The sequence below is a fragment of the Sander vitreus genome, chromosome 1 (genome assembly GCF_031162955.1).
Source record: "Sander vitreus isolate 19-12246 chromosome 1, sanVit1, whole genome shotgun sequence".
NCBI classification, from domain to species: Eukaryota; Metazoa; Chordata; class Actinopteri; order Perciformes; family Percidae; genus Sander; species Sander vitreus.
The window spans coordinates 7665862-7680088 of NC_135855.1; the positions used below are offsets into that span (position 1 = coordinate 7665862).

The 14227-nt window shown below is 41.4% G+C and overlaps 1 protein-coding gene across 4 annotated transcripts in view; it reads left to right on the forward strand.

The window, feature by feature from the left end:
• Positions 1-2565: 2565 nt before the first annotated feature.
• arnt2 (aryl-hydrocarbon receptor nuclear translocator 2) overlaps positions 2566-14227 on the forward strand; it is a 73126-nt gene continuing 61464 nt past the window's right edge. Inside the window, exon 1 of one of the 4 annotated variants that reach the window (XM_078258669.1) lies at positions 2566-3048. In XM_078258669.1, coding sequence (XP_078114795.1) covers positions 3018-3048 — 31 coding nt within the window. In that variant the 5' untranslated portion in view covers positions 2566-3017. Of the gene's footprint in view, positions 3049-5147; positions 5232-14227 lie in introns of those variants that run through there. The other 3 variants (XM_078258413.1, XM_078258581.1, XM_078258491.1) reach the window with 3 other exon arrangements.

Genomic DNA, 14227 nt, shown 5'->3' on the forward strand with positions numbered 1-14227 from the left:
AAACTATCATTAAAAAGGGGGACCAGAGGGTGTGTGCCAATTACAGGGGTATCACACTTCTCAGCCTCCCCGGTAAAGTCTACTCCAAGGTGCTGGAAAGGAGGGTTCGGTCGATAGTCGAATCTCAGGTTGAAGAGGAACAATGCGGATTCCGTCCTGGTCGTGGAACAACGGACCAGATCTTTACTCTCGCAAGGATCCTGGAGGGAGCCTGGGAGTATGCCCAACCAGTCTACATGTGTTTTGTGGATCTGGAGAAGGCGTATGACCGGGTGCCCCGGGAGATACTGTGGGAGGTGCTGCGGGAGTACGGGGTGAGGGGGTCCCTTCTCAGGGCCATCCAATCTCTGTACGACCAAAGCGAGAGCTGTGTCCGGGTTCTCGGCAGTAAGTCGGACTCGTTTCAGGTGAGAGTTGGCCTCCGCCAGGGCTGCGCTTTGTCACCAATCCTGTTTGTAGTATTTATGGACAGGATATCGAGGCGTAGTCGGGGTGGAGAGGGGTTGCAGTTCGGTGGGCTGGGGATCTCATCGCTGCTTTTTTGCAGATGATGTGGTCCTGATGGCATCATCGGCCTGTGACCTTCAGCACTCACTGGATCGGGTTCGCAGCCGAGTGTGAAGCGGCTGGGATGAGGATCAGCACCTCTAAATCGGGAGGCCATGGTTCTCAGCAGGAAACCGATGGAGTGCCTTCTCCAGGTAGGGAATGAGTCCTTACCCCCAAGTGAAGGAGTTCAAGTACCTTGGGGTCTTGTTCGCGAGTGAGGGGACAATGGAGCGGGAGATTGGTCAGAGAATCGGCACAGCAGGTGCGGTATTACATTCAATTTATCGCACCGTTGTTGCGAAAAAGAGCTGAGCCAGAAGGCAAAGCTCTCAATCTACGGTCAGTTTTTGTTCCTACCCTCACCTATGGTCATGAAGGCTGGGTCATGACCGAAAGAACAAGATCCAGGGTACAAGCGGCCGAAATGGGTTTCCTCAGGAGGGTAGCTGGCGTCTCCCTTAGAGATAGGGTGAGAAGCTCAGTTATCCGTGAGGAGCTCGGAGTAGAGCCGCTGCTCCTTTGCGTCGAAAGGAGCCAGTTGAGGTGGTTCGGGCATCTGGTAAGGATGCCCCCTGGGCGCCTCCCTAGGGAGGTGTTCCAGGCACGTCCAGCTGGGAGGAGGCCTCAGGGGAGACCCAGGACTAGGTGGAGGGATTATATCTCTAACCTGGCCTGGGAACGCCTCGGGATCCCCCAGTTGGAGCTGGTTAATGTGGCCCGGGAAAGGGAAGTTTGGGGTCCCCTGCTGGAGCTGCTACCCCCGCGACCCGACCCCGGATAAGCGGATGAAGATGGATGGATGGATGGATGGTAACTATCACCATTGGATTCCTTGACCCTTACAGTGTGGGTTTAGCAGTTAAAATCAACATTACAGTTTATTCAGAAGTCGAGATATTACAATTTCAAATTTTACGGCGGCCATTTTTTAAACTTCAATATGGCCGCCATATTGACATCTGAGCAAATGCAAACATTGATTTTCTGACTCCTTATACAATAACCTTTCCAAAAATGTATAGTTTAGCAAATCCCCAAAAAATTCCCACAAAGGTTAAAATCTGAATATAATGAACTTGCCTGACTAATGAGAGCAGTGTACTTTTTAACCCTGTATGCCCTAACCTTAACCGAGTGACATTTTCTTTTCTTCTTTTTCCTTTATATATTCTTCTCACCCTAACCGCCTTTTATATGATTGATTCATTATGTATATTTTAGACATGTTACAACCGTCCCTGACATGTGTTACCACAGTGGAGAGACTGTATTAAAATCAATTTTGCAACCTGTACATATTTCATAAAACCAATTAAATACATTGTTTCAGCAATTGACAGATTGAAGTTTATAATAGAACAAATTGGTTATTCCAGTGTAAATGGTTTTTGAGGTATTGCTAAAAATTGCAAAAAGTGTCCTGGTCTCCCCCTAAGTATTATGATCAAAATATATTTAAAGCACCAAAAGTAAAAGTACTCATTATGCTATATGGCCCATTTCCGAAAAAAATTATATTGTATTACTGGATTATAATCATTGATAGATTTAATATGTATCGCTTTAATGTTGCGGCTGTTAAAGGTGAAGCTCATTTTAACATACTAACCATGATCTTAACTTATAATAATATATCATAATGAATTTGTTGATAATAACTTTTGCTAATAATCTGACTGGGTAACTGAATCTATCGAATACATACATTGGAGTAAAAAGTACATTAAGTCCCACTGAATTGTAGTGGAGTAAAAGTTTAAAGTAAATTGGCCACACTTGAAATGGCTTTGAAGAACATTATACCAAAAGGCTGGGGTATTCTTAAATGAACTCATGTTTGTGACTTTTGCTGGGCTGGTTTACACCGATGATGATGTTGAGTAATGAGCCAATCCGACCTGCGCAGCCGCGCTAGCAACGTACTACTCGTGGTAAAGACAGACTGTGGTCTAGAACTGTGCAGCTTTTGACATTTGGAAGAGTTCCGTGTAGTGGACTATAGAGGCTACACAGAGTTAATATCTTAACACACAAACAACTGTGTGTAACACAAACAAGCCACCCAAACTTAAAACACAATGTAGCATTACATTCAAGACACCATAACGATACGTCTTTGCCACGGTCTTTGGATTGCATTCATCACTGCAGCAGTCACACTGTATAACATTAATTTATTCAAGCAACCCTAAAATCTCGCGGTGCTACCATTCAGACATCTTGCATTTTACTAAATCTGGTCTTGGAGAACATTTTCATAAAAAATACACTATATATACCGCACAGAAACAGGCTGTTTTAGTCGTTTGAACAAGGATTAGTTTTTCTCCGGATGTGAGGCGGTTGGACCGAGCCTCGCGTGCCAATCCCGCGGAGTTTAGACGGTCTCTCACTGGGGCTCTCTAGCCGTATTGTGCGTCATCTCCATCGCTCGCTGCCGTTTTGTTATTTTTCTCCATTGAGGAAACATGGCAACTCCCGCCGCTGTCAACCCGTCTGGTAAGTCAGTATCCCAGTCTGTTGGTGGAGACGAAACGGAATGTTTACTTATGTTATCTGGATATAGAAAAAGAAGCTGTCTTTTCGGAAGACTGTTACCTACAGGCCGCCGAAGCCTGGCTTCAGCATCCATCCCCCTTCCCCCACTGAACCGCCGTTCACAACACTGTTATTCTTCACAGCTTTGCCACCAATTTAGGTGTCAAAACGACTTGGTTGTTGTATATTTATATGCATTTATTCCCATACAGTATCGCATCTTTGCTCCTGTTTTTCTCGGTAAAGCTAGCCAAATGCATTCATTTTGCCGACCCTTTGCTTTCCTCACTCTGTGATACAAAAGGTTATTTTGCATATCGTTGCCCTACATCACTACCCTTCATATGTTATGTTAGCCTACATCGGAGACATTTTAACATTTGTTGTCGTAAATAGGAGACAGGCTGACACTTTCTCTGTTGCTCGCCTGTTGATTCATTATTGCATTGAAAGGGTTTAGATATATCCTGGTAGGCTATGCAATTGTACCGCTTTCATGGACAGAGCGAAATGCTAAACCCAATATAAAAATCTGCTAATGTAGCTAATAACGTTATGGCATTTGGCCTGAGGTACGTACGAGAGACAACATTAACATTTCACGATTCCTTTAAATTCATTCTGCAATCCGGCATCTAGCCACCAGACACCATGTACCACGTATTTGAATAAAATGTTAACTTTCAGAATCCGTGCCCCTGTTTTTGACTCAGTCCTTTCTCTCGGTGGGCAGCAGGGCATTGTGTGAACCAGTAACTTAGCCTAATAAAAGTTAGAATTTGATTGAAATACGTGATCCTTGGTTGTTCACACGTTTGCCGATTTATTGGAATTCAATGTTAATATGTAACAATTCTTAATGTGAATGTCTGAGTGCTATGTTTGTTTCCGGATAAACAAAGAAGTGTAAATTGATAAATGTTTAAATAGAGTCTGGCGTGATGTTCTCCCAGTGCCTAGTTGCTGTGGTTTTACTAGTACAGATACAGCAAAAAGCACGGGTCTCAGTTAAATTTGAATATATGTATCTTATAGATTTTTTTTTATATGTCTCACCCCAGATTAGACAGTAAATACAATAAAAAAAAAAAAATGCTCTCATTAGGCTACTTTGTTTCTAGTAAGCTTGACAATTACAAAGTGTTCAAATAAGGCAGTTAATCACTTTAATATGGTCTGAGTCAACTGCCATGGCATACATTAACATAATTACAATTGAATGAAGTAGGCTAATTGTACAAAATGTACTGTAGCAATTTCATGTTACTGTCTGTGTGGATATGCCTTGAAGTTATTATTATTCAGCATAATTAGAAAAGAAATTCCACATCCAGATTCCACATGGCATCTTTTGCCTTTAGTCTCCTCAAATAGGATTTAATAAGTATTCAAGTATAAGAAAATAACACCGAAAGGATCTGTCCAAATCATGAAAGAGTGGCAAAGTAATTAATCTTGTGTAAAGGACAGACTCTCTGAGCTTCTGAGATCTCCATATGAAAACATGTCAACCATACTCTACCTCACGCTCTGTGCCGCTTCATTGGCAATGCAAATGAAAAGGGAATATAAATAAAGAATTGTCTGGTTATTAGCACCTTGGCTGCATACAGAGTGTTGAGAGGTGCTGTTAGAATGAACAATGACCAGATGAGAAAATAACCCTGTCAGATAAAAGAAGGGCACTGTGAAAAGATAAAGCCAAATGTCTCTTCTTTCTCTTGCTTAAAAAGATGGGGGACTGTCATTGCAAATAAGAGTCATTTATATTGTATGAAAGCAGCACAAACCCTCTAGGCCAGTGACAAACCTATTGCTTTAATTATTGTCCCCTGCATGTTGTGTTTGTTGTAATGTTATGATCCACTCAAATGTTTGAGGGAAGCGTGCAGTGAGAGCTACGTGCAGCTTCTCTATCCACTGATGAGACCCAGTAAGAATAAGTCATGCTTAACTCTGTAGCTGTTGCTGCTGTAGCCAGAGCAGGGCAAAGTTAGCCTGCTGATCTGTGATCAGCCTTCTTGTGTCCCCTAGCGTGGCAGCACGGTCCGGTATGTTGACCTCAGACAAGATGCTCAGGGATGTGGGAATGCTGTGTCACTGCAGGATTACCTCCAGCTGGCCATCCGCCAGATCCAATTGGTGTAAGAGCATGTGAGACAACAAGTGAAATTAGCTAATGTGTGTTTGGAGAGGACAACGGTGATTTCAGGACCATAAAATATACAGATCAAACTGCAGAATGTATAGAAAACTGTTGAGTACTGTACTAAATGTTCCATGAAAGGTCACTTTTCCATGTTTTCTGTCATATCTACAATGTTATAATGTTGGATTTCCATGTTTAACATGGCCAAAACAAATAAATATAATGAGGTAAACATATTTTAGACAAATCCCTTTGAGCTAAAACGTTAAGATTTCCAACTATTCTGAACACTCCGGTTTCAACTGTTTTTTCTATTCTCGGCTAAGTCTTACGCAACTCTAAGCTGGACTTCTATGATTGGTCATCTGCTCCAAGTAGGCAGGACTGGAGTGTTTTTTTTTAAGCCACTGTGTTAACATTGTCCTGTGTAACTACATGCTAATGGCAGTAAACAATGCCACCTGCCAGTGTCGTTAAATTCTCCCCAATTTGGGTCACATTACCCCTGAAACATTTTCTGTTAGTAGTATTTGGTTTAAAATCCTTTATTTTTGACTGTAGAAATTGTTGCTATATTGTGTGTCAACTACTAACTAAAGTTGCTACATGGCTAACGGCATTAAAAAAATGTCATCTGGGCTGCCAATGTTGTTCAATTCTCCCAAATTCGGGTCACATTACTGCTGAAACATGTCAGATTGGGTAGTGTTTGGTTCAGAAGCCTTCATCTGCTATTTTTGATGATAGAAAGTGCAAACACAAAATGCAAGTATAATCCTGAAAATGCTATATAGTTGCTCTTTAATTGATTTGTCAATCAACAAAAAATGTATCCACAACTATTTGGATAATCATTCAGTTTTTTAAGTCATTTAGCAAACACAATTGACACTCAATGAGTTACTGAATATCTTTGAGTTGAGGACCGTTGATTGAAAACAAGAAATATAAACACGTGGGCATTTTTCACTATTTTCTGACATTTTACTGACTTAACAATTGATCAGTTGGAGAAATAATCAACAGATTTATCCCATAAGTTCATTGTGGCTTGAAGCACCAATTTTGTCAATTTCGTATTGTATTTCTTTTAGGCCAAGCTCTGGTACGTGCATTTTAGGAGTTTGGCTTATTTATCTAAATTACAAAAAGGATTTTGTATAACAAAGGCATTTATACTGAGGAATGTTTGGAATAAAAAAAAGGTTTGATACAGTACAGAAAGACCAGACTGATCTCATGAAATGGCGTATGTATGACACGCCAATTAGTATGCCATTATTGCCGTGTTATAAAGACGCATACTCGCTTTTTTAGCGTGTTTATCAATGCCGTTTGGCCTCCATTGACTTATATTACCTTGCAGTTGCGTGTGAGTTTTAGGGAGTAGTAGGAAATGGCAAAAATCTGCATAGGGAGGTTAGTTGGGGGTGGTGGATGGGTAAAACACAGGACTTTCACCCAGGAGAACAGGGATCACGTCCTGCGTGTGGCGTTTCCTCCCTCTCTTGTTTGTGTAAAGCCAACCCCGTTGTTCTTTTCCTAAACCCAACGCCATTCTTCTTTTCCTAAACTCAACCGTCGCTTTTTTCTTTTAATAAAGCCAACCCCGTTTTTCTTTTCCTAAACCCAACCGGTTCTTCTTTTCCTAAACCCAGCCGGTTCTTCTTTTCCTAAACTCAACTGTAGCTTTCTTCTCGCGATAACATGTTGTTCTCGCGATAACACGGCAAGACGACGATAACACGCCACGTGGCATGTATGTTTACGTCCGCTGTATACAGCGTAGACATCAAAATGCATACCGATAACACGCCACTTGGCTTAAGAAAGTCGGCGTGTATGTTTACGCGAAGTCATGATACCACGTTGAAAAGACAGGTATCCAGCAATTTCAAAAGAGTGGAGGGATTTCTTGTTACTTTATCTGCCAACATCTCTCTGTCTCTGTCCTGCCTCATATTGTGGTTGGATTAGCTTTCTACACTAACTGTAGAAAGCACTGTGTTGTGTTGAAGTGGTGTTTATGAAGTATGTCCCTCTCGCCGGAGTGCTTTACCTTTCTGCCCATTTCACGTTAATGAGAAACACAGCGGTGTCTGGTGAGTGCTCTTTGCTGGATTATGAGTTTGCTGAATAACAGGACATGCTTGAACAAACTCAGAAAAGATGGTGAATATAATTGAATTGGTACATTTGGTCCGTAATTAGAGCCAGGTTTTTAAAGTGCCCATATTATTATGTGTCTCTGGTGCTTCCACACGCATACCAACTTTGAAAAAAATCCATCCATGCGGTTTTGAGTGAGATACGGTTTCTGAAAGTGTCCTGCCTTCAGTCTCTGAGTGAGCTGTTCAAAATCGGCACGGCTTGTGACGTCACAAGCCGAAACGTGCTGGCTAACCGCAACCGTTAGCTCGTAGCATTAGCTACCTCGTTCTCAATAGCAAAGCACTGCTACAACACACACAAGTTCACCATAATCTACAAAAGAACTACTTACATGTACCTCATTTAGAAGTCTCCCAGCTAATCCTGCCTTGTAACTGACCGAAGTTGGAGAAACGGCCTTTCTTTTACGGTCTATGGAGCTAGCTAGCTGACATGATCTACATCTGAGCTACTGCATGTGCGAGTGCAATCAAAGATAGTACAGAAGAAGAAGAAAAGAGGTCTCACTCTGTAGCTAAAACAGAGACCAGGTGAAAAGAGGATCTGCAGCAGTGAGAGAGAGAGCTGTGCAGTACAACAAAAATATGGTGTTTTTTGAAAATTAAACCATGTAAACCTATTCTGGTACAACCTTAAAATACAATTATGAACCTGAAAATGAGCATAATATGGGCGCTTTAACAAAGTTCTGCTGATAGGGAGACTGTGCAGCCGGTAGTCTACATCGACGACGTTCCCTTTCTGGGATTGTTCAGATGCCGCCGGAAATTCCGCTGGATGTCGTTACCTTCCTCTTTCTTTGTGTTGGCGCTCTAAACTCCAGTGGATTTATGAGGACTATGGTTAACTGCTCCTCAGATCTCTGCAGGGTAAATCCAGACAGCTAGCTAGACAATTCTTAGAGGTGTGACGAAAGCTCGTCCCCGCGAGATTAAACAATGACGAGATATCTCGTCGAGGTAAAAAGTGTTTCACGATATCGGTACACAAGTGCAGAGCAGCAGCCTTGAAATTAGCATAGAAAAGCCCCCGCCCGTTCTCCAAAGTTGACTCTGAGTTAACTTTTGCAGAGCAATGGCGGAAGGAAAAATCTGCCTGTAAAACCCAGCGTTAGAAAGTTAGAGAATACCACCGCTCTCTCTCTCTCTCTCTCTCTCTCTCTCTCTCTCTCTCTCTCTCTCTCTCTCTTTCTTGGCCGAGACACGCGTCCACAGCCTGCAGTTCACTGTGGCGCTGTCTCGTGCAGATCACTCTCTTTCTCTGTTAAAATGAGTCGGGAAGCGGACAGCAAAACCTAACTTTACTTTTAATGATATTAATCAAAGAGAAATGTTCTCCCTTCATCCTATATGGTCATAAATCAATACTAGAGTAGCCTAGTTTATTGTTTACTGCTGCAATGAATAAAATGCAGAGGAGAAAAGAGCATCTGTCTATACAAAAACCATCCGTTGAGTGTTTGATGGTAATTTATTTGTGCTTTAGAATAAGGCTTATTTTACTATTGTTTCACATTGATTACGTTCTCATTTCTCTCTGTCCACTGTACAATGACAAATTCAAGTACAAAACATCAACGGTCTCAACTACTGCCAGAAATCGCTTGGTTACGTGTAACCTTCTGTTCTCTGAGTGAAGAGACTATCTCTCCAACATACATATGGAATAAGTAACAGTGTAACTGTTAGTTATACAGGAGAGAAGCCAGTCATTTGAGTTTGTTGTTAAACCTTTCAGTGCTCGTTTTTCATTTTGTGACTTTCGATTGAATAAAGCACTATTTTTCCAGTCCCGATACCGATATCTGAACTTGTGTATCGGCTGATACCAGTACATTAAAAAATATATTTTTTAACAGCTGTATACTCCTCCTAACCCTGTATAGAGACAGAGCACTTCGTGCATACCCTAAAAGCCACACCTACTGGAGGGGAAAACAATCAGTGCCACAATATGCAACTGATGGCTGAAATGCTTAAAAAAAGTGCCTGTAGATAGCTAAATATATCAGATTAAAGCATGTTAAAGTATTACCAGAGAGTACAAGTTAGCTGTAAATAAGCTAATGTTAGCTATGTGTTAGCAAGCTAAGGCACTTGCAAACATAATGCTGCATAGCTTTCTGATTTTTCCACATTCCACTAACAACACAACCTGCATACTCTCATTGTTTGACTATATTAGAAATATAGTTAGCCTAATACTGACATTTGGATGTTTGACTTGGTAACACAATGTTAGTGTCAGGATCACATTCCCCCAGCTGATTCCTCATGTCTGTAACCACTTTTGTCTTCATAAAAGCAAAAAAAATCGGTTCGGCGCCTTATAAGAACTGAGTTACAGGTTCCTTACATTTATGCTAGTGCGTGCATCCCACCACACAGCAACTTTTAGGCATTTTTCTGTTTGCTATCAGACGGAATTCAAATTGAGGCTCTTTCACGCAAACAAGTCAATGGAGAGCAAAGAGTTGTTTTCCCCTCCGGTTAGGACGGGACTTAGATGCGCTCTGTCTCTGTGGATGTGATATAATTGCTATCATTGTACGGTCTGGCTCATCGAACAGACCCTGAGTCTGTGTGTATTCCCTTTTGGAGTATTAATTGTCCAGAATGGTAATTGCCCTGAGGCTGTTTGATAGACTCTGTGGTTTGGGAAAAGACATCTGTAGAAAGAAACAAAAGATGACATTGAAGAGAGAGAATAGAAACAACCTTGTCTGAGGGAGAGCAGTGATTGAAAAGGAGAAAGTATGCAACATTCCCCCTGGTCTCCCCACAGGCTCATTAATGCGTTTGACCTCGGGGCTTTTTACTTAAAACCAGGATTCTGATCGACTGTTGCTATGTGCCGTTAAGACACTGCACCAAAGAAACCTGGAACACCTGCCATGCATTTAAAGGAATGCAGAGATTGATCAGCTTACCCAGTAATAGACAACTGGGTGGGGCTGGGCACCGAACGTCGATACTTTTATGGCACCGACCGAAATACTCCAATCCTATGAGTATCGAAAAATTATTTATCTTTAGGTGCCAAATTTCGGTTACAAAAGCGTCTGAGCATGTAAGCGCAAGCTTATCTGTCCTTTCTGCATATTGACAGATAGCTGAGCTCCGACACACACACACACACACACACACACACACACACACACACACACACACACACACACACACACACACACACACACACAAACACACACACGCGCACAGAGGTGCAGACGGAGTAAACTCGAGCAAACTTGAGCAAACTACGTCGGCTCTGCAGTTTTATTGAAGTCACAGTGAGTCACGGCAATGCCGATAAAGTTGTTTCAAGTGTGGTTACAGTTTTTCAAAACTTCACACAGACAGCGTTTGCTGCAATATGATATTAATGGAGAGGGGAAAGAGGTCGCGGTGCTGTTGACGTTACACTTCCTCTGAGACAAGCAGGCACAACAGTGGTTTCTCTGCCCTGGTGACTGACTGACAGGCTGAGCTTGTAAGGCAAGGCAACTTTAGCAACAAGGCTGAAAGAATTACATTCCTTTGCATTTAAGTTAGTTCTCCATTAGTTCAATGTTGACAACAGGGCAGTCACCAAGTTAATTGTTAAAGGTTTGTGTCATTATGCAATTTGCACTAAAAAGTCTTTGTTGTTTACATTCCTTTGCATTTTAGTTAGTTCAATATTAGCCTATACACAATGTCATTTATTTATTTATTATTTATAATATGTTCATGTTGTGGCAAAAAGGTTTCTCTTTTTCTGTTAATTTTGGCCAAGTTTGGATTGATACCAATCCTGAGTATCTGACTGGCGCACCCCTATCCAAAAAAGCACAACCAGTTGTATTAATGTTACTCTGAGTGAGCAATGTTACCAGAATTTGATATTGAAATGGATTTAAAAACATATGGTATCGAAAAAAGTATCGTTAAGGAACCGGCATCGAAACTGAGGTATCGAAATTGGCAAAAAGATTTTTAACGACACCCAGACCTACAGCTGGGAGACTGTTGGGTTTTAGTGCTCCTTGCTATATCTTTAGCTACATTGTGCTGAGTGACAGTGACACTAGGAAGTGTTTCCCCCAGGTTGACTGCTTTAAGGCCGTTTTATAGTCGTGCGTAGAATCGACGGCGTACCCCCACAGACCCTTCTGCGTCCACGCCGGACCCTACGCCGTAGCCTGACGTGCACCTCTCCAAAAAATGTAACTACACGCACGTCACTCGGCCTTGGCTTGGTAGCGTTGCATTTCCCCCGACTCATTTCCTGGTTCTCCTTCTCCATAAACAACATGAAATCAAGGAGAGGGTTAACTTTTCCTGCTAATGCTGAAGATTTCCCACCGTGGTCAGAAAGAACAGGGGAGATACATTGTTTATCTCACTATGCCTCCAGAGTCACAACTTTCTCCGAAGACAATTGCTGTCACTCTAGTGATGCACCGATGTGAAAATTGTGGCCGATACCGATAACCGATATTAATATTGCTGTTATGGCCGCTACCGATATTTACCGATGTCGACATCTCTGTATAGACAACACATTTTTATGATAATTAAATAAAGAACTATTTTCCAAAACGCATTTTCTTTTTTACTTTTGTGATTTATTTTCAGAAATGACTGATATTGGGCACCTTTACCTGTGTGCAAAATATGACTGTCATCAGATTTTCAAAAGAAAAAATAAATATTTATATAATTATATATAATTTGACATCGAACCGTTACCAATGTGTAAAACAATGACCATATCGGGGCCGATATATCGTGCACCACTACGTCACTCTCTCACTTTCTCCCTCGCTCTATCACCCACTCCCCCCCACACACACACAAACAAACAACAAAGAGTTTCGCGATTGACCCTCCGGAAGCCACACACACCCTAGCGTTCTGGCGGTGAAATGCACCGCGATGCAAAGAAACACGTTCAACCCCGACGCAGAACTCCGAAAGGGTCACGACGCCGTAGCTACGTTGTGGAGTTTTGCGCACAACCATAAAACGATCTTTAGCCTGGCGTGCGGGTGTACAGTACCTTTTGAGGTTATTCTGGAGAATATTCTAGACAGTATTTGTCATTGTTATGGATGGTTGCAATATAAGAAACATATGCATGAAGCAGGCATATTTGTCTCCACTCCCATGTTGATAAGAGCATTAAAAACTTGAAAAATATCCTTTTTGCAACATCTAGAACAGATTAAAAAAAGTGTGAATTATTTGTGATTAGTAAATAGCCAGTAAAAAAGCCAGTAAACTATAGACAACTATATGCAATTAAATATTTTAATTGCTAAACTACCAAGCCTGTAGGCTACCGACAACAGATTTTATTATTGCATTATTATTGCAATTTTGTTTTGGGGCCTGGCGGGGGTTCCCATTGGCCTGGTGGCCCGCCAGTTTGTACATTATAGGGGAAACACTGCTAGGCAACTTTTTTGGTACTGACTGTAAGCACCAAGTATTGGAAAGTCAAGAAAGGGTGTGCCCTATTTCATCATTCATAATACCCAACGGTACCTTTTATTGGTACTTTTTCTCTGTAATAACAGAACATTTAATAAGTTGTAAAAATAATTCCAACCCTATTTATTTAGAACATTTCGTTATTTATATTAAACAATTTACACACCACTCAAAAAAAAACTCCTAACCGCTGTATTGGCTTTTCCATGATGCACTGTGACTTGAACGAGCTGCAGAGGCGACGTAGTTTCGCCTCGTCGGCACTGCACTGTCGGAGCTAAGCTCCGCTCTCTGTCAACGTGCAAAGAGGACAGAGTAGCTCGCACTTACATGCTCTCAGGTACTGAAATTTGGTACTGATTGATATAACGTGAATTAGAGCTGGGCAATATATCGATATTATATCGATATCGTGATATGAGACTAGATATCGTCTTAGATTTTGGGTATCGTAATATGGCATAAGTGTTGTGTTTTCCAGGTTTTAAAGGCTGCATTACAGTAAAGTGATGTAATTTTCTGAATTTACCAGACTGTTGTAACTGTTCTATTATTTGCCTTTACCCACTTAGTCATTATATTTGCATTACTGATGATTATTTATCAAAAATCCCATTGTGTGAATATTTTGTTAAAACCCCAATAGTCAACACTACAATATCTTTGCAGTATCGATATCGAGGTATTTGGTCAAAAATATTGTGATAGTTGATTTTCTCCATATCACTCAATCCTCGGTAGTACCCACGTAATTCGGTCGGTAATCTAAAAAGTACAGAGTTCGGTACCCAACCCTATTTTGCACACTTTTTTAGTAAAAGCTTTCCACCGGCCTTTCAGTACGCTATATTGATAGTGATAGCTATTTCATTTGTATTTGTGTCTTCTTATTTTGTTTCATTTTTATTTATCACTCAATCCTTTGCTTTTTGACTTCTGAGCTGCTGTAACAAGTGGATTTCTTCCATGTGGGATTGATACAAGTTCTTATTTCATGTGAATGGTGAAGGCCCGGCAAAAAAGGGTTGCCGACATCGCCCAGGCCCCTGACGCAATGAGGACAGTATGCGCCGGCTGGCCACCAACTTAAAGCCGGCCATTGTGGAAACTGGGCAGGCCTAGACTGTAGTTAATTAACGGGAAACACTGGATTAGTCATGGAAAATGAGAACCAGGCTAGTTTTCCTTTTGTAAGAAGCAGCAAAAAAGTTGTAGCATGACATGTTTGAGTTAATTTACTTGACTTGCCAATCGTAACATCCTGCAATGTGACTATTGCGCTATGTCAAAGCTGAAACGATATATCATGCAGCCCTAATGTATTTCTTTGTGGCAGAGGTGTAAC